Source organism: Saccopteryx leptura, chromosome 5 (genome assembly GCF_036850995.1).
Source record: "Saccopteryx leptura isolate mSacLep1 chromosome 5, mSacLep1_pri_phased_curated, whole genome shotgun sequence".
NCBI lineage: Eukaryota > Metazoa > Chordata > Mammalia > Chiroptera > Emballonuridae > Saccopteryx > Saccopteryx leptura.
Window position 1 is genome coordinate 194,237,707 of NC_089507.1, and position 18,472 is coordinate 194,256,178.

The window sequence follows — 18,472 nt, forward strand, 5'->3', positions numbered from 1 at the left end:
TGCACAGACCCAGATAATGTGAGAAAATAGGAATTGCTGGGGACTATGGAAATTGATATGCCAACCTTTGGTGCCAGGCTGAAACATGAATCCATCTTGTTAGATTTTTGGGTATTTCTAAAGAGGAATAAGTAGCCCAACCTTTGGTGGCGCAGTGGATAAAATGTCTACTTGGAATGCTGAGGTTGCCAGTTTGAAACCCTGGGCTTGCCTGGCCTAGTCACATACGAGAAACAACTACTGTTTGATGCTTTCAGCTCCCTTTCCCCTCTCTTCTCACTAAAAATCAATAAATAGAATCTTTAAAAAAAATAAAAGAGGAATAAGTAGAGGAAGGGGAGAAAAATGAAGACTAGAATGGAGGTGGGGAAGAAGAGGAGGAAGAAGAGGAGAAAAAAATTAGAATAAAAAAATGTAAATTTATTGACTGATTTGAGAAAGACAAACTTCAATTTGTTCTTCCACTTATTTATGCATTCATTGGTTGATTCTTGTATGTAAGGTGGCCAACCATCCTCCTTTAGGGAGGACAGTCCTTCTTTTGTAAGTTCCATCCTCCCTCGAAAAGTGACCTCCTGCACGTCCTCCTTTTTGATATTGGAAGACTAATCTGTAAATGTCCGTATTTGATTGATGCAGAGTTAATCCATTGCGTGTGATGTGATGTATTTGTATTTGACATGACGATTCGTCAAGGATCAGTACAGTGTGGCGAGACGCGATTATATGAGACGCATGCACTCCACACAGGAGACCTTGAGAGAGCGTATGATATACCAAGCGCGCAAATGGCTTTGTGTATTTCTTACTGAAACACGACGTGGCACATACGACATTGTAGACTCACAATTATTTCTTTCTCAGTGAATATTCAATCATAGACAGGTAAGCACAATTCACACTTTATTAGTTCATTATCTATTTAATAATTTCCAAATATGTATAATTTTATTTATAAGTATTTTCCCGAAATTCAAGTTTTAAAGTGGAAATTTAACCTCAAACCATATCTATTAATAAGGCATTTTGATTGAATAATTGCATAAAACAGACATTTTTAAATTAGAAAATGATAAATAGCCTGACCTGTGGTGGTGCAGTGGATAAAATGTCAACCTGGAAACGCTGAGATTGCCGGTTCAAAACCCTGGGCTTGCCTGGTCAAGGCACATATGGGAGTTGATGCTTTCTGCTCCTCCCCCCTTCTCTCTCTCTCTCTCTCCCCTCTCTATAATGAATAGATAAAATCTTTATTAAAAAAAAAAGAAAATGATAAATACACCCAAATATCACTCCAAATTAGTGGTTTTGTTTGATAATTAGTTTTGTTAATTTAGCTTCCAGAAAATTCGCCTAACATGATGTAACATTTTTAGTTCCTAATGTGCTTGCATCGTTCGTGTACCTCTATATTTTATTTTTAATTTTAAATTTCATTTAAGGGATGGAAAAATAAAAAAAAACAGAAAATGCCATTTCAATGATAAATTTAAAAAGGAATTTCGATTACTATACAGAGTAATAAATGAAAACAATTTGAAATCCAAAGTTGTTGCACTAACAGCTGATAATACAAATACAAATTTTGGTGGGTGAAGATGCAAAGGAATGAATAATGTGTATGTAAAATTACAAGAGTTACTCCAAAAGAAAATACTAGGAATAGGTTGTAATGCACATATTTTGTCAAATGCAATTAACACAGCATCATGTGCCATGCCGATTGATGTAGAAGTAATAATAACTACAATTTAGTTGCATTTTAGTCCATTTTACCATGTGTTGCTACTTTAAAACAATTTTGTGAAGAAGCAAACATTTACTACAAAAAACTTTTAGGATATTCAAAAGTTAGATGGCTTGCTCTAACACCTGCTATAGAGCGTGTTCTACAATTATTTGATCCTCTCCGTTCATATTTTTAAAATTTAGACAAATGTCCTAAAATCCTGGAATTGTTTTTCAATAATAAAACATCTGAGATATTAATGTATTTTGTATATACTCAAGCACCTATTTTTCACAAAACGATTCAAAAGATTGAAGGTGAACACATTTCAGCTATGGAAGTTAGTCTTATTTTGAATGACTTTATCCTTCAATATAAATCTCATTTTGAAGAAAAATTTCTTCCTTTAATTATAAAAAGAAAATTGTCAGACTTAGAGGAATCAAATCTGGGCATAACAGAAAAGTTTATCAAAGAAGTGCAGAATTTTTACCAGACATGTTTTCAATCAATATATTGAAGAATGGTCTGAAACAAACATCACGGGAAATAAGTTTTCAATGGGTTTTTTTTACTTCATCGCAAGTATATTGGACAGATATTGAATCTTGTTTTGAGTTTTTATCTAAAGAAATGCCAGACATCAAAATAGACTATTGTCTCTTTGAAGAAATCAGAAGATTGAATGTATATTTAAATTCTGAAAACGTCGAAATTGATAAAAGATGGGTGGAAATATTCAGCCATTTCAAAAATGCACATAGTTCATGTGAAAATTTATTTATTCTTGTTCAATTTACATTGTGCTGCCTTGGAACTAATGAAGCAGTTGAAAGAGTTTTTTCAATTGCTAATGATTTTTGGATGTGAGAAATCAAGATTGAATGTTGATACTCTAGCTGCAGCACTTGCCATAAAATTCAATATAAAGGATATTTCTTGTTCAGATATTTCCAATATATTGTTACAAGATGATACATTGACAAAAAAACTCATTCAATGGAAAATGAGTACTTTTTCTTACAATTATTATTAAAAATTAATAGGCATGTAAGCATAATTATAACAAAATATTACAAATGTTTTTATTATGCATTTATCATATTATAGTGTATTATTGTTACAATGAATAAAATGTTTTTTATTTACAATATTGTTTTCTTCATTTTTGTCCTCCTTTTCATTGTAAAAACGTCGGTCACCTTATTGTATGTGTCCTGACTCGGGATTGAACCCACAATCTTGGCGTATTGGGACGATGCTCTAACTGAACTACCCAACCAGGGCCAAGAATTGGAATTTTTAAAAGCCCATGTGGGCTAAGCAAAATACAACTGCAGTCTGCTTTGGGACCACTGTTTGCCAACTTTAGACCCTTTAGAACAGAACAGACATGGGCATACAATTGAAGGGGGTGCACAATAGAGCACATGGAACAGTGGGGTTGGGTAGTGAGAAAGCTTTTGACAGGAGCTGGTGGGTTGGAATCAGAATGTTGAAATCTCCCAATGCCCGCGCTGGAAGACAGAATCTCAAACGCCAGAGTGCGCACGAATCACCCAAAATGCAGCTAAAAAGTTTGTGAGGCTCTGCTGGAGACAGTTGCAGAGCCCTGGAGCGCTTTGCAGCAGGGGAAGACTGGATGGAAACAAGAGCTCAGGAAAATGAGTTTGCCAACACTATGCAAACCAGAGCACAGGGATCCCGCAGCGGGTAGGAGCCTTGGAGGCTCCCCAAAGGCAGCGATCCGGGTCCTTCAGAAAGCTGGGCCACAGCCACTCATACCATCTTTCCCCTAGTTACGTTGTTAGGCGGGAGCTGCATGATCCGGAGGGCTCCCCGCGAGCACTTTAGGGACTCTGTCCCGGCTAGCGAAATGGGGCGTCTGTTTGGAAGGTGTTCAAGAATCGGCAGGGAAGAACTGCGGGTAGAACCGCTGAAGAACAGAGTGACACGCCTGTCGCTCCTCCCGCTCAGTGCAGGCGCCCACATCCCACCCTGCGGCGCTGAGCTGGGCGCATCCTGCTGCCATGACGACCGCCTCCATGGAGACCCGGAGCAGAGACTGTGGTCCCTGAGGGCGCCTGCACAGGTTCTGCCAACCCCCACCCCGCGTGCCTTCTTTGTTCTGATGCTTATCTCGGGGCACAGAGCTCCCAGGACGCGTCTCAGGTCCGCGCCGGAGGGCTTCCTCCGAGGTAGGGCGATGGGGCGGAAAGGGAAGAGGCCGAAACCCGGAGGTCGCAGAGCGGTTTCTGAACAAGACCTAGCGATAAGCGAATCGATTGCAGAAGCGGGCTTGCAAGCGACTTTCGTGTGCCCCATCTAGCCCTGAGCCCCGCCTCACTACCGCTCGAGGGGGCAGAGCCGAGGGGCGACCCCTTCCAAGTTGAGGCAGAAGTTGGAGGTGCAAACTCCACAGCTAAAGGTGGGACGCAGGGGGAGCCTATTCAAGGTTCTCCTTTCTTCTCTCCCTTCCGCCAGATGCTGGCCCCAGGATACGAACAGAGGCCTCTCCGCCTTCCTCGCGATAACTCCCCAGGCCCTAGGCTAAAGGAGGGCTCGCACTGCGCAGCCGCAGGGCCCCCTGCACGTGATGTAATGGCGCAACGCCCGTTGGCGGTTCTCTGCAGCCTGCTTATTGGTCCGAAGCCTCCTCGCCCCACCCCCTCCGTAGACCAATGGGTGGAGGCGGGGGCGTGCCTGTGAGGCGGGCGGCTGTTGCGCCGGGCTTCCTCCTCGTGTTCGTTGTTGAGCGCCCCGCTGCCGCCGCGACAGCCACCGCCCCCGCCGCGGTCGTCCCGGCTCGGCCCCGGGGTGCGCTCCGCACGGTGAGCTCCTTCTGCCACCTTCCGGTTCCTTTCGGATCGCGGACATACATCCTTTTCTGGAGGAGCTTCTGTCTTAAGCAGTCGTTGCCTTAGACCCCATCTGGCTGGGGCGGTGGCGGGGGGCGCTCTGGCTTCGGGGTCGGGCTCGGGAGGGCTCCCTGGCATCTGAGCTGGGGAGATGTGTGGCTTTGGGGATGCAGGTGGCCGATAACTGGTTTAGTTGAGGTATTTTACGCGGGGCACTGCCCGGGCATGTGTGACACTCTGAGGACGGGGGCGTAATGGGGTCAGCGCCACCTGCACACCCCCTCCCCCCGAGCTACTGCCACAGCCTCGCTGTGTGACCTTGGACGGGTAGCCTCTCTGATCTTCCTGTGCCTCGGCACCCTCAGGGAGGGGGCGGTGATGTCGGGGAGTGCAAGCTCCGGAGACTGCGTCAACAGAGGTCAGATTGGGGAGGGCGCAGGATTATCGCTGAGGGACAGAACCGCTTTCTCGCAGCACGGGAGGGGTGTGATGGGGGTCCTCTAGCCTCATCTGTCGTCGGTGAGGATGAGAATGGGGCAGGGATGGGGACGCCACACCCACGGGACGGAGACGGGAGAGGATGCACCGAGGCCTCTGGTGCATCTGGACTTGGCGGGTACCTCCCCGTTGTCACGCTGAAGAAGGGATTCGATTTATGTACTAGACTAGTGTTCTTGTTAGTGAGCAGGGGCCCTGCTGTACTGAGAAAAGAGTACCCTTCCTCTTGAATATTGGCATTAGGAAGGGAAAGTAAGACGTTTCTCTGCCCTGAAAAAAGTCGGGGGCAAGTGACACCCCCTGGACCCTGCCTGACCTTTACCTGTTGGATGGCCAGGGTGGGGCTGGCAGTCTGGAGGCTAAAGGGATCTAAGCACCTTTTCACTGAGGGTTTGGGGTGGGGTTTTGTGTGGAGGTGATGCTGGGCGGAGGAGGGCAGCACTTCTTAGGAAGACAGGAGGGAGGGTGTGGCATGGTGGAGGGGCTCCCTTTCCCAGTTCATCGCTGCTCTGCCCGTTTGTGTGAGAGAGAACACTGTACCTGTCCCTGCACCTCTGGCCTGCTGGAAGGAGGAGGAAATGGAGTCACATCGAGACTGAGTTGACGTAAAACTGCCACAGCTATACCTGACCTCCAGCCTTGCTTTTCCAGGCATTGGTTTAGATATGTGGGCCTCTCACTGTTTCCATTCCTTTGTCAGGTTCTGGAGTCAGCAGGTCAGTGTGGCCTCAGTGGGCACTCTTTTTACAAGCTTGAGCTTTAATGAGAGGCTGGGTAGTGCTTCTGATGAACTGAGTACTTAAGCCAGGACTGAGCTCTGGGTTGGGGGTGTGAAGAGGGTGGGAGGTTGTGGAGTTCCTAGCTCAGAAAGTCCCTGAACAGGTTGAGAATGGGGATTGGGGAATAAATGAAAAATAAGGCCCCAAAAGGTTGGAGACTTGTCCCAAGCCACAAAGCATAAGGCAGATCCTGTGATCCCTGGGGTTTGGGGTTTGCCTCTGGCAGAGAGGTGGGTGGAGGGCAAGAAGGTGGCAGAGCTCCACCCGCCACAGACACTGTCTTTGGCCCTCCTTCCAGTGGGGCCTTGGGCTCCAGTGTGGACTGCCTGGTGTAGAAGCTTGTACCCTGTGTGGCAGGATTCTAAGGGGCTGAGAACTCCGGGTTTCTATGTGACTCTCCATCTGTCTGCTCACTTGTCCTGTCCCTGGGCCTGCTCTTCATGCCAGAGGCTCCACTGGGCCTGGCTGAGCCGTGCCCTACATAGGGGAACCTTGAAGCAGCCATTCTTTTGAAAGCTGAAAGACCCTTGGGCTGGCAGCACTCTGTTCCCTAGAGAGAAGTTTCCTCCAATTTCCCTGAAAGTAACTGAGAGCCAAAGAAGCCCCCAAGGTTTATTCTAGCTTTCAGCCCTCCCCATCCTGTTACTTGTCCATGGTACCACCACTGACCTGTTGACAGCCCATCTAAGGGGGGGTGTCATTGTTTTTTGCTGGAGTGGGGCCATTTCCCAGGTTGAGCATTCTTCACATCTGCCTTTGAGTCCATCTGGTTGAGAGGGGGTTGGGGGAATAACAGCAGGCTCCTGGTGGCAGTCTGTTCTCTGTAGATCCCTGGGGACCTGTCTGGCCTGGGAGTGGGGGAGGGGCAAGGCAGGAGGAGTTTAGAAGGCAGAGGGAGGCCCTTAACCCTTGAACTGTATTCTGAGAAGGCTGAAGTCCTGGGTGGGGTGGGGTGGGGGCACCTGAGGGCCATTCCTGGCTGTTCCAGGGTTGCCTGAAGTGCCTCTTTGCCCGTGCTGCCCTGAAACTGCCCATTGCTGCAGAAACCAGTCCTTTGGGGGTTTGCTTTTGCAAAGGTGGGGGTGGGGTGGGGAGTGTTGTCAGAGCTCAGACACCAGCTGCACCAAACCCTCTGAGGAAGAGGCCACTGTTTTATCCTGTTACAGATGAGGAAACTGAGGCACAGAGATGTAAAGTAACTTGCCTGTGCAGCCTGAATCTGAATCAAGACTGCTGGGCGCTGGAGCCCATGCTCCTGACCATGTCCCCGCTGGCTGTGGGGGGCTGTGTGGCTCAGGTTACACTCACGACTTGGCCTAGCGGTTCCCTGTGGACACAGCTACAGCAGGAAGAGGCTGGACACCCTCTCCTCCTGCCTCTGATGAGGAATTGTGTGGATAAGTGGCAGCACTCTGCTGTAAGAAAGGAGGCTTTCTTTTTCCAGCCTCCTCTGGGCCCCGGGAATCACTTGCTTCCTCTGACCTGAGCTCTGGTCAGTTCATGAGATGCAGGTCCTCCTTCTGGGCTGTCTATGTCAGAGATGGAATGGAATGGGCAGGTCACCAGTTGATGGTGGCAAGGCTAGAAGAATGCCTAGTGGAAGGCTATACTCTGAGATGGGGGAGGGGTGCTCCCTCCAGGGCTGAGGTTGGCTAAGAGAGTGGGGTGGGGCTTTCCTCTTCCTGAGAGCATTCGTTAGGCAAGCTAGTCACTCCCACAGCTGCCTAGAGGGCCCAGTCAAGGCCCAGACTGGGGCTCCCCTTCATTTGGTCATTCTTTCATTTAACAAATAACTAAACACAGGTTCTCCCTGCCAGGTGCTGGGCTGGGTGCTTGGGACACAGTTTTGCAGGAACAGTCACTGCCTTTGTAAGGTGGGGAACATAGATATCAAATGATTCCAGATGTGAGAAAGGGGGTGTTTTTAAAAGATTTTTCAGGCCTACGCTACGATGGTCAGGGATGGGGTGCTGGTGTGCTGCCCTATGAAAAGCTGAGATCCAGGCCAAGGGGCGGAACTGTTCCACGCAGGCAACAGGCAGTGTACTTGGGGGCAGGGAGAGGGCCCTGCAAGTACTGTACTAGGTCAGAGTGTTTTGTGAAGAGTCCCCAGGAGCCTTTTCTTACCAGCCACTGGTTAAGGATTTCACTTGGGCTTCCAGGAAGTGTCCTGGGAGATGCGGGGATCTTGTGGGCATTGGGCAGTCATTTCCTCATGGCTGCAGAAGTGTGGCTGCAGCAGCCTCTTTGAAAGGCAGGAAGATGGGCCGGTATACTTGCGCATGGCCATTTTTTCACTTGCTTCAGTCTGTGACTTCAGCAGGTGGCTGGAGCGGGTGGGGTGTGGGCAGGCTTCTCTCCAAGGGCCAGGATTCCTGGGGACGAGCTGGGCATCCCAAAGCTAAGGGGTTGCCCTTCTGGGCCTGAGCCCTAGGAGCCCCAGCCAGAGATGAGTGGGGGCATATTTCCCCTCTATGCACCCTGGGCTAGCTAGCCTCTAAGGGAGTGGGGGGGCTGACCTGGGTGGGCTGCCCTGGTGGCTCCTGCATTCCGGAAACCCAAGCCTTGCCTCTCCTTGCACTTCACCACACTGTTGCAGGGATCAAAGGAGGACAAAAACACCCAGACAACTTGATGAAGGAGGTAGGATTTATTTAGCCGGTGGAGCTGCATGACCCCAACAGAGTCAACAAAACACACGCTTCCGAAGTTAGATTTCTTACACCTTATATGCCTTTTACAGAATTCAGGTTTTCTTTTTTTTTTTTTTAAGATTTCAGAGAAAGTATATTAATAGTATTTATATAATGATCTCTGTCCTTTTTTTTTTTTTTTTTTTTTTAATTTTTATTTATTCATTTTTTAGAGAGGAGAGGGAGAGAGAGAGAGGAGAGACAGAGAGAAAGAAGGGGAGGAGGAGCTGGAAGCATCAACTCCCATATGTGCCTTGACCAGGCAAGCCCAGGGTTTCAAACCGGCAACCATCAGCATTTCCAGGTCGACGCTTTATCCACTGCACCACCACAGGTCAGGCAGAATTCAGGTTTTCATGCAAGGGGCTCGTGATCCCTTTGTCTAGAGGTCACTCACATGATTCTAGGATGTGAGGGTGAGTTCAAGTGAGGTCAGAGAATAAACGTTGGAACTTGTAAATTAAGGTCTTAAAAACTTTTAAGAAAAGAAAAAGGGGTTTTCAGATAAGTTCTATCTTCCTTTCTCTGTGACAAGTGGCCCTAAGCACCCTTTCAGAGAACAAATCCGTAATTGGTTGACTCAGCTACCCCACTGGCTCCTTTCCCTTGCATTCTTGTTTCTTCCTCCCCAGTGGAGGGGGGGGGGGGGGGAGGCTGACTTCTCCTTCCATAACACCTCCTTCTGTTAGCGGTTCCCAAGCTGATCACCCTGCCCATGAGGCGGTGCTTGGGCCTGGGTGGGCTTGAACTGGGAAGTAGGGAGAGAGGGGGCCAGCTTCCAGGTCGGTGGTAGCTCAGCACCTGAGAGGCCGCCAGGTCATACTCTGTACAGGCCCAGCCCTGCCAACTCGAGGTTTCTCTTCCTCATTCTCTGGACTAGCTGAGGTCATTTATGGGTCACTCATCTCTAAATACTTGAGTATGTATCTCTGAAAAATAGGACATACTTATCTACAGAATACAATTTCAGTATCTTACCAAACAAGGTCAGCTCTTATTTCTTAATGTTGTCTAAGATCCAGTCCAACTCACATTTCCTAATTATCCCCAAAATGCATTTTTATAGGTGATTAGAAACCCCCTACCCTATGTATTTTTCTTCTTGCAGCGGATGTGGAAAAAAGTAGGTCATTTGTCCCATAGAGTACCGCGCGTTCTTGGTCTCTCTGTGTTAATCTAGAACAGCAGTTGGCAAACTTTTTCTGTGAAAGGCCAGATAGTAAATATTTTAGACTTTGCAGGCTATGTGGTCTCTGTGGCAACTACTTAAACTAGTTTTGCTTTAGTGCAAAAGCAGTTTTAGACAACATGTCAACAAACAAGTGTGGTTGTGTTCCAACAGCACTTTACAAAAACCAGGCAACGGCCCTGCTGTCTGTTTTTGCCCATCCCCTAATGCAACCTCTCTTCCTTATCTTTCTTCTTGCAGCTTTTGGAGGGGAAAAACACATCAGTTGTCCTACAGACAGACTATCCTGCCTTCTGGGTTGGTCTCATTGCTTTCTGGTGGAGTCATTTTATTTGTTCATTAGCCTCTGTGTGTCTTCAGTGAGCCCGAAGTTGGAGCTAGGGGCTTGATGAGACTCGGGTTAGACATTTTGGGCAGGTGCTGTACCCTTGTCTGCGCTGCTGTGATTTGGTCCTCCCCCACATCAGGAGGTATCAGTGCATCGGCTTCCTCTGTGAGTGAGGGGTGATGGATCTGTGTGTGATTGGCTGATGCCACATCTCTGCATTGCAAACCTGTGTCATTCCCCTTAAAAGCCCTAGGTCACCTGTTGGTGGTACAGGGGCAGCTGTGAGCATCCACTTTGTCAACCTTTTCCCTCTTTGTGAACTCATTGCCTCCAGCATGAGTTGGGGGTTGTTGTAGAGTTACTTGGCACTTTCATTCCTTTGTTATTTAATAGTGCGACTTCTTTAAAGATGAGCTTTCTTTTAACCACCAGGGCAATTTCACTACAGGAAAGGCTAGGAGACAGGCTGAATTATTTCCTGTTATTGCCAATTTTCAGAGTAAAGAGTTAGGGCATTACTACCGTCAGTGGTGACAAATAAGGGTTTGGGTTTCTTTGTTTTGCTTTCTCTCTTTTTTTTCTAATCTCTGTGAATGCTCCAGTTTTATATATTCCGTCTGTTTCCATCAGTTGCACTCATTATTCTCCTCTATGCTGAGACGGCCCAGCCAGCCCATTGGAGGCCAGACTGCTCACACAGGCTTCCTGGGGCGCCTCCCACTACCCCTGCCTTGAGGCTGCCTGCTTCTGGGTGCCGAGCTGCGGGGGGCAACCCCTCCACAGGCTCTGTTTTGTATGTGGCTCTGACTGGTCACCAGTAGGGAAAGCTCCAAGGACATGCTATCAAATGTGGGCCTCCACCCTTGTTCCCTCCAAGCATTACTGTTGACTTCGACCTGGACCCAGCTGTACTAGGCGTATGGCCTGAATAATGTCGACTCTGGCTGCAGGAGGGTACAGCCCTTGGGGTCACCAGCTCTAAAACTGGCCCCCGGAAAGTGCCAAAAATATCCCCTTCTTTCCAGACTGCCCCTCCTATCAGCCTCAGGTGGCCTGGGCACACGAGTCCTATGCTGGTGCTTTGGCACCCAGAAGCTGCAGCTTAGTGTATGCTGGCTGGGTCCTGGGTCAACAGGGTGTCAGGCAGGGGTGAGGGCTCTTGCTGAGTGTGGGGTGTGGCTAGAGGACTGGGGGGCAGAAGTCCCCTGTGCTAGAGGGCACAGCACCACTTGGGATGCTGAGAAAAGCAGGGTTTGGACCCTTCCTAAAGGAAGGTCTCTGCTCTCAGGCCGTGGGTGGCCCTGACCCATGCCTTCCCACTCCCCACCCTTCAGGCTCCTGCTGGCATCCTTGGAGCATGGGAGGCTGCCACGCTTGAGTGGCGGGGTCTGCTCGGAGCTGCGTGTCTCACCCATGGCAGGGAGGCCGTCCAAGGCTGCAGCCAGCGAGGGTGAGTGCCTTCTGGCCCTGGTGGGGTTTGCAGGGTTTACCAGCAGGCCCTGGTGGGTTGGGTGTTGTTACATGTGGGGTCTGCATTGTTGGCTGTGTGTGTGTGTATGTGTGTGCCTGAATGTGAGTACAAATTACATCAGTAATTGTACCCATGTTTATGCCAGGTCCTAGGGCACACCCAAGCCATAGCAGGAAACATGGGGACCCCTGCTGGCTCCTTGGTGTGCCGGTCTGTGGAGGTGTGTGCCCTCATCATGTCCCTGCGTTCCAGCCTTCCTGTTCTTCTGTGGGGGTGGGGGACATGCGGGGCTTCAGTGAGCATTGAGATTGATGATGTGGGGAGAGCCACAGAAAGGAATTTTGGTTTCATTTTGAGTCCAGAGGGCTCGTGGAGTGTTTTAGGCAAGGGAGGCCTGGTGAGATTTGAGGTTTAGGTCTGGGGGCGGGGTCTCAGCAGGGAACGTGGAAGTGCCAGGCTGGCTCCTCCAGGCCTCCCCTGAGTGTCCAGGAACCCACGCTGGGGCTGGCCTGGCTCTCCCACCAACAGGATTCTGAGCAGGGCTCTTGGCCTATGTGCTGTGGGGCCAGAGAGGACTGGGGTCATGCTCTTGGTAAGACAGCCCTCCCCCAGGGCAGGCCCTCAGACCAGCTCCTGCTACTCTGCCTCCTGGCTTTAGAGAACCCGATGCCTCTAGGGACAGCTGAGGACCTTGTGAGGGTTAAACAGGAGGGTGTCCCTGGGAAGGGTTCCGGAGGCTCCTTGTGTGCTTCCATCTTTCCTGCCAGGGATCTGTCATGAGTTAGGGGCAGCTGTAGCCTCTCCTGGGTGGCTGGGCTCAGTGTGGGTTTTGGTCCCCTTTGTTTTTCCCACCCACAAACAGGTCCCGTAGAGCCTGTTTCTGTCCTTGCCTCACCCCTACCAGGTTGGGGTCATCAAGAGGGACAGGCAGGGACCTTGGGCACAGATATATCTAGAAGAGAAGGTCCCAGAGAAGAGGAGCTTAGCCCTGTGGAGGAGAGCCCTGGGCAGGGATCCTGAGGCCTGGGCTGAGTCTTGCTCTGCTTGGGGCTAGGTGAGAGTCTGGAATACTGACTCTCCTTGTCTCTGATCTCAGCCATATTCCCTCTAAGTGAGGGGTCATATTAGCCAATCCCTGACTCTTCCTGACACCCATTCTTAGGGTATTTTTTTATTCATTTGAGAGAGAGAGCGAGAGAGAGAGAGCAGGAAGCATCAACTCCTATATGTGCCTTGACCAGGCAAGCCCAGGTTCTGAACTGGCGACCTCAGCGTTCCAGGTTGATGCTTTACCCACTGTGCCACCACAGGCCAGGCTCTTAGGGTATTTTTTTAATGGAAGGACTGGGCCTCAAAACTCATGATCCCCAGTGTCTGGTAGGATGTGGCCTAGCCATGAGAGGAGTCCAGCCAGTGGGTGCCAAGTGATGTCAAGGGCAGTTGCAAGGGGTGGGCAGGCACAAAGGGGGGTCATTTCCTGGTGGGAAAGGAGGCCTGCAGTCCCTGGAGTCCTTTCCCACTCTTCCTAGGCAACAAGCCCAGAGTCCGGAGTATCCGCTTCGCGGCAGGCCATGATACAGAAGGCTCCCAGAGCCACGTCCACTTTGATGAGAAGTTGCATGATTCGGTTGTCATGGTCACCCAGGAGAGTGACAGCAGCTTTCTGGTAAAGGTATGTGCACACCTCCCTCCATCATCAGCCTTACTCCCTCTACCTCCTCCTCAGCCCTGCTTGGCTTCCTGGGCCTATCTGTCCCATTTCGTCTAAGTTGGCTCTGTAGGCATATCTTTATTCCTCCCTGGGCCTCGGTTTTCCCATCTATAAAGTGGGAGGTGGTAGGCCCTGGCCGGTTGACTCAGTGGTAGAGCGTCGGCCTGGCGTGCAGGAGTCCTGGGTTCAATTTCCGGCCAGGGCACACAGGAGAAGCGCCCATCTGCTTCTCCACCCCTCCCCCTCTCCTTCCTCTCTGTCTCTCTCTTCCCCTCCCGCAGCCAAGGCTCCATTGGGGCAAAGTTGGCCCGGGCGCTGAGGATGGCTCTGTGGCCTCTGCCTCAGGTGCTAGAATGGCTCTGGTTGCAACGGAGCGGTGCCCCAGATGGGCAGAGCATCACCCCCTGGTGGGCATGCCGGGTGGATCCTGGTCGGGCGCATGCGGGAGTCTGTCTTACTGCCTCCCCGTTTCCAACTTCAGAAAAATACAAACCCCCCTCCAAAAAAAAAAAAACTGACAATAAAGTGGGAGGTGGTGAGAGTGCCATGAGATGAATGTATTTAGAATGTCATCTTGAATAAGGTGACCAGAGCAGAGCTGTTGTTATCATTTTTTATCATCAGCATCACCCCAACAATAGCAATAGAAGGTAGATGTCAAGGCTGTGGTGTCACAGGCCTGGGTTTGGGTCCAGGCCTGCTAGTCTGGCTCTGTGACCTTAGGCAATTCAACTCAGTTTCCTGTTCTCTGAAATAAAAACAATTTATATCCCATAGAGTTGGTAGAAGAATAAAATGGAAGAATGTATGTATGTTACACAGGTGTGAGGCTAATTATGCTGGTAACAAGGTGTGACTTTATTTACTGATTCATCCATGTTTTCTGCTCAGTGGAACACACCCTCTCCTATTGGTCACACCTCACACACCCTCCAGTGTGGCCTCCAACTACTGACACACCCGTTGGATCACCATCCATTTGGGAGGGGCAGGAGAGTCTCTGGAGGGGATGGGTTGGGGAAATTGAGTGAGGCCCTCGGGTTGGACAGTAAACCAGGGCTCCAGGGCTGAACAGCAGTGCCAGGGGAGGAGGGCATCTGGTCCATTGGGACCACACTGCAGAGGGGCCCAGTTTCAAACCTGTTTCTGCCCAATCCTTGTTCTTTTTTTTTTTTTAATTTTTATTTATTTATTTATTTATTTTTACAGGGACAGAGAGAGAGTCAGAGAGAGGGATAGATAGGGACAGACAGGAACAGAGAGAGATGAGAAGCATCAATCATCAGTTTTTCATTGCAACACCTTAGTTGTTCATTGATTGCTTTCTCATATGTGCCTTGACCGCGGGCCTTCAACAGACTGAGTAACCCCTTGCTTGAGCCAGCAACCTTGGGTCCAAGCTGGTGAGCTTTTTTGTTGTTGTTGTTGTTGTTCAAGCCAGATGAGCCCGCGCCCAAGTTGGCCACCTCAGGATCTCGAACCTGGGGCTTTCTGCATCCCAGTCCGATGCTCTATCCACTGCACCACCGCCTGGTCAGGCCCAGTCCTTGTTCTTTTTCCTACAGCTGACAGCTTCCCAAAGGGGTAAACAGAATGAAACAACTTTAAAAAATAGCTTCCCCTCCCCCACTCCCCATTGCAAAATTCATTCATGTTTATTAGAGAAAATTTGGTAGAGAAAACTGTAAAGAAAATTAAAGTACCCACAATTATAGAATATAAAAATAACCATGGTTAATATTTTAATCAGTGTCATTCTAGTTTTATAGCTTTGTTTCCAAAAACAAAAAGCTGGTATCACAGTGTAACACTTGTTTTTTGGTTGCTTCTGTTGTGAACCATCTCCTGCTTCTGTCAGTAAATAATTGTCCACAAGATTTTACAACTGCTTGGTGTTCGTTATATGTATCATCATTGATTTAGCTGGTTCCCTAGTCCTGGTGTTACTGCTGTTTCTATTTTTCACTGGTATAAGTAGGGCAGTGATGAGTATTTTTCGCACATCTCTGAGTATTTCCCTTGGAAAATTCTGCAAGTGCTATAGCTGCGTTACAGGGTCACCATTGACATATCCAACCAGAAAGCTCTCTCGAGAAGTGTGCCCTCCACCTGCAGAGTGTCGGAGTCACACGGACTGAGTTTTACCATGCAGTGACATCAGCCTAATGCCACTGAAACGCTAAGTGTTCCATGTGACCAAACCCAACTGGCCCCCAGGGACAGGGCCATCCGGCCCCCGAAACCAGGAGCAGGGAAGTGTGCGCGCACATGAGCTGTGGGTACAGCGTGCACCGCTGTGCCTCCTGGACGGGTGCTCTGGTCAGCCTACCTGTTCAGCGGCCGCCCTAGCTTGTGACCCTTCACACCACTGGAGTTAAGGGTGGCATCTCTCCCAGAGGACATTGGTTGCCAAGCACTGTACGAACAACAGAAATTGCTTGGACCAAGTCAGGGCCATTGGACAGTGAACCTTCGAGTGAGCAGGCAGGCATCCATTTTCAGATGCCAGCAGGTAGGAAGGCACCTGGGTTCAATGGCTGGTGCCAGGCTTGTGGGCCAGCTCTGGACTGACAACTGATTTAGTGTCAGTGTTTCTAATTCTATCTCATCCTTCATCCTGTGCTCTCTGTTGCCCATGTCTTCACATGAGTGAGTAGAGAACCAGCCCCTGACCCAGGGCTACTGGCTCGGGGCAGCTGGTGGTATTGGTGGGGGCAAGTGGATGGCCCCTTCTGAGCAGTGTCTGGTGCCTTGTTTTGTGCCACTCATAGCAAGAGTGGCTAAGAGGCCTCCAGCCAGCCATTTCTTGGCTTCCATTTCCTTGTCTATAAAATAGACCCCAGAGGAGCGGTGAGACCCATGAGACAGATGGCGAGGAGTGTGGAGCCGAGCTGTAGGGTGAGGTCCTCAGGGGAAGGGCCTGGAGTCCCTGGGCTCAGGGCGAGGGCAAGCTGCAGTGGTGTGGGGAGATAGGCCCCCTAGGATCCCCAAGGACACAGGTGTAGAGGCCCACATGATCATAGCCGGGAGAGGCTGTAAGTGAAGGTGCTTCCTTCCTCCACCCTTCCTGCTGCAGGTCGGCTTCCTGAAGATCCTGCACAGGTATGAGATTACCTTCACTCTGCCCTCGGTGCAAAGGCTGAGCAAGGACGTCCGAGAGGCACCTGTCCCCAGCCTGCACCTCAAGCTTCTCAGCGTCATGCCTGTCCCTGAAGGTGCGTCCCCTGCCCTGGGTGCTGGAGGCTTGTCCTCCTCCAGCAGGGCCTGGATGTAAGTGGGAGAGAGAACATGGGGTGCTCCTTTCCCTCCATCAGGGCAGACAGGCAACTCATCAGTTGGGGACATGCCTCTATACCAGCTTACAGTGTGGCAACTTGGCAGGTCCCACGCCCCAGGCCTCAGTCCCTGGACAGAAGCCCGAGTTCATACTGTTGGCCACGTCTGCCCACTGCTTGGTAGTTTCCTCAGTGGGATGATGGAAGCCACCGAGAAACTGGCTCTGGACCTCCTGCTTTCCCTCCCTCCTGTCCTTTAAGGAAAACCTGCTGGAACCTCAGGAACTCTGCGCGGCCCCCTCCTAGCAGCCACCCGGGCTTTCGGAGGCTGCCTCTCCCCACCCTGGTAGCTCAGCTCCCACCTTTCTATAGGCTGGGGTGTCAGTTTCACTCTGTGCAGAAGCCCCAGCTTCAAATGTATGTCCCCCACCTCTTCATGACCTTGTCCTTAAGTGGATTGGGCAAACTCCCTCAGCCTTTGCCTCTTGCCACCTAATCTGCTCAGGTCCTGGTCTGCCCACCCCCCTTTCCCATCATTCCCTCTCCCTGCCTGCTTTTTCGGGCAGTCAGCCAGCCGAGCCCTCCTCCTGGAATCCTAAACTTGACCTTTGGAGCTCTCATGGGGTGGTCCACAGACCCTAGGCAGGTAGAGCTTATTGAAGAATGGGAAGTTCCTGAGGCCTGTCCCCCAGCCCTGGGGTCATGGGTCCTGCAGGGCCATCCTTGCTCTTTTGGAGGAGGCGGCCAGTCTTGGTGGTCGGTGGGGGCCGGTGAGCGCTGGGTGCAGGGGCAGGAGGCCATGGAGCTGCTGATTGCCTGGACAGGTTACAGCGTCAAGTGTGAGTACACGGCGCACAAGGAAGGTGTCCTCAAGGAGGAGATGCTGCTAGCCTGTGAAGGTGGCACAGGCACCTGCGTGCGCGTGCTGGTGCAGGCACGCGTCATGGGTGAGAGTGCGAGGCGTGCCCCTGGCTGGGGGAGGGAAGTGCTGGCTGGGGGAGGGGAGCGCCAGTTTGCCCAGAAGGGGATTCTGCCTTCCTGCAGTCTGAAAAAGGGCTCCTTGCCCTGGCTGGGGGTGCCCTGCCTTCTTGGGGGGTGTTTCTCCCTACCCCCAGCAGAGCCTGGAGAGGTGAAGGGGTCCCCTTGGAGTGGGCGGGGCCAGGGGTCCAGCCTGCCATACTGACTTGTAGCCTGCCTTGCAGACCGGCACCATGGCACACCCATGCTGCTAGATGGTGTCAAGTGCGTGGGTGCCGAGCTAGAGTACGACTCGGAACACAGCGACTGGCACGGCTTCGACTGAGGCCCACGCCCAGCCCACCTCGTGGCCCCTCAGCCTTAATCTCCACCTCATTTCCCCAATTGCTGCATGATAATTGTGGCTTTCGGATCCCTCCGCAGGGTGGGCGTGGAGATGGTATGTCTAGGGGCCTCCAAGCTGGGGCCTGGCCCATGCCTCACCTTTGCCTTTATTCATGCCACCTCCCTGCCTCTCCTGTGTCATCCTCTTCCCACTTCCTCCTCTCCATGTGCCTCAGTCTCCTGCAGGAAGAAATGGGTTGAGCCCCCAAGGAGGCTATCTGAGGAGGGGAAGGGGCAGGACCTGGGTGTTACCCACCCCACACTGTAAGCCATAGAAGCTCCAGCCAGGGCCTGAGTGAGAAGGGAGCTGGCTCTGTGATGTCATCACCCCCATTACCACTGCTGCTATCTCATTAAGCTACTTCTCCTGCCCCCTCCCTCTTCCCACTGCTGTCCATGTTGAGTAGGAGGTAGGTGCAGTTCCTAGCCCCTTCCCCCAGGTGTGTGTTACTTGGTTTTTAAACTGGTTGGGATAAAACCCTAAAGAAATAAAATTTTCAGTGGATACCAGAAGTTAGTGGGATTTTTGTTCTCCAGGGCCCTGAGAACATCCGGTCCTTCAAAGATGGCCCAAGGGAC

At 50.8% G+C, this 18,472-nt stretch overlaps 1 protein-coding gene across 2 annotated transcripts; it reads left to right on the forward strand.

The window, feature by feature from the left end:
- The first annotated feature begins 3,831 nt into the window (after nucleotides 1-3,831).
- On the forward strand, nucleotides 3,832-18,396 carry ADISSP (adipose secreted signaling protein). 2 transcript variants are annotated; one of them, XM_066387322.1, is made up of 6 exons: nucleotides 3,832-3,927; nucleotides 11,409-11,524; nucleotides 13,075-13,217; nucleotides 16,333-16,471; nucleotides 17,356-17,478; nucleotides 17,734-18,396. In XM_066387322.1, exons 2-6 carry the CDS (start codon nucleotides 11,488-11,490, stop codon nucleotides 17,832-17,834), a joined length of 543 nt encoding a protein of 180 aa, XP_066243419.1. In that variant the 5' UTR covers nucleotides 3,832-3,927; nucleotides 11,409-11,487; the 3' UTR covers nucleotides 17,835-18,396. The 2 variants fall into 2 exon arrangements, with proteins under 2 accessions (XP_066243419.1, XP_066243418.1); XM_066387321.1 differs by lacking the exon at nucleotides 3,832-3,927 and adding an exon at nucleotides 4,424-4,560.
- The last annotated feature ends 76 nt before the right edge of the window (nucleotides 18,397-18,472 follow it).

What these genes read in the sequence shown, in the direction of transcription:
- ADISSP (XM_066387322.1), top strand. Translation starts at nt 11,488, where the DNA reads ATGGCAGGGAGGCCGTCCAAGGCTGCAGCCAGCGAGG. An exon ending in CAAGGCTGCAGCCAGCGAGG is followed by an intron (nt 11,525 to 13,074) that starts GTGAGTGCCTTC and finishes CACTCTTCCTAG; the next exon opens with GCAACAAGCCCAGAGTCCGG. An exon ending in GGTGCAGGCACGCGTCATGG is followed by an intron (nt 17,479 to 17,733) that starts GTGAGAGTGCGA and finishes CCTGCCTTGCAG; the next exon opens with ACCGGCACCATGGCACACCC.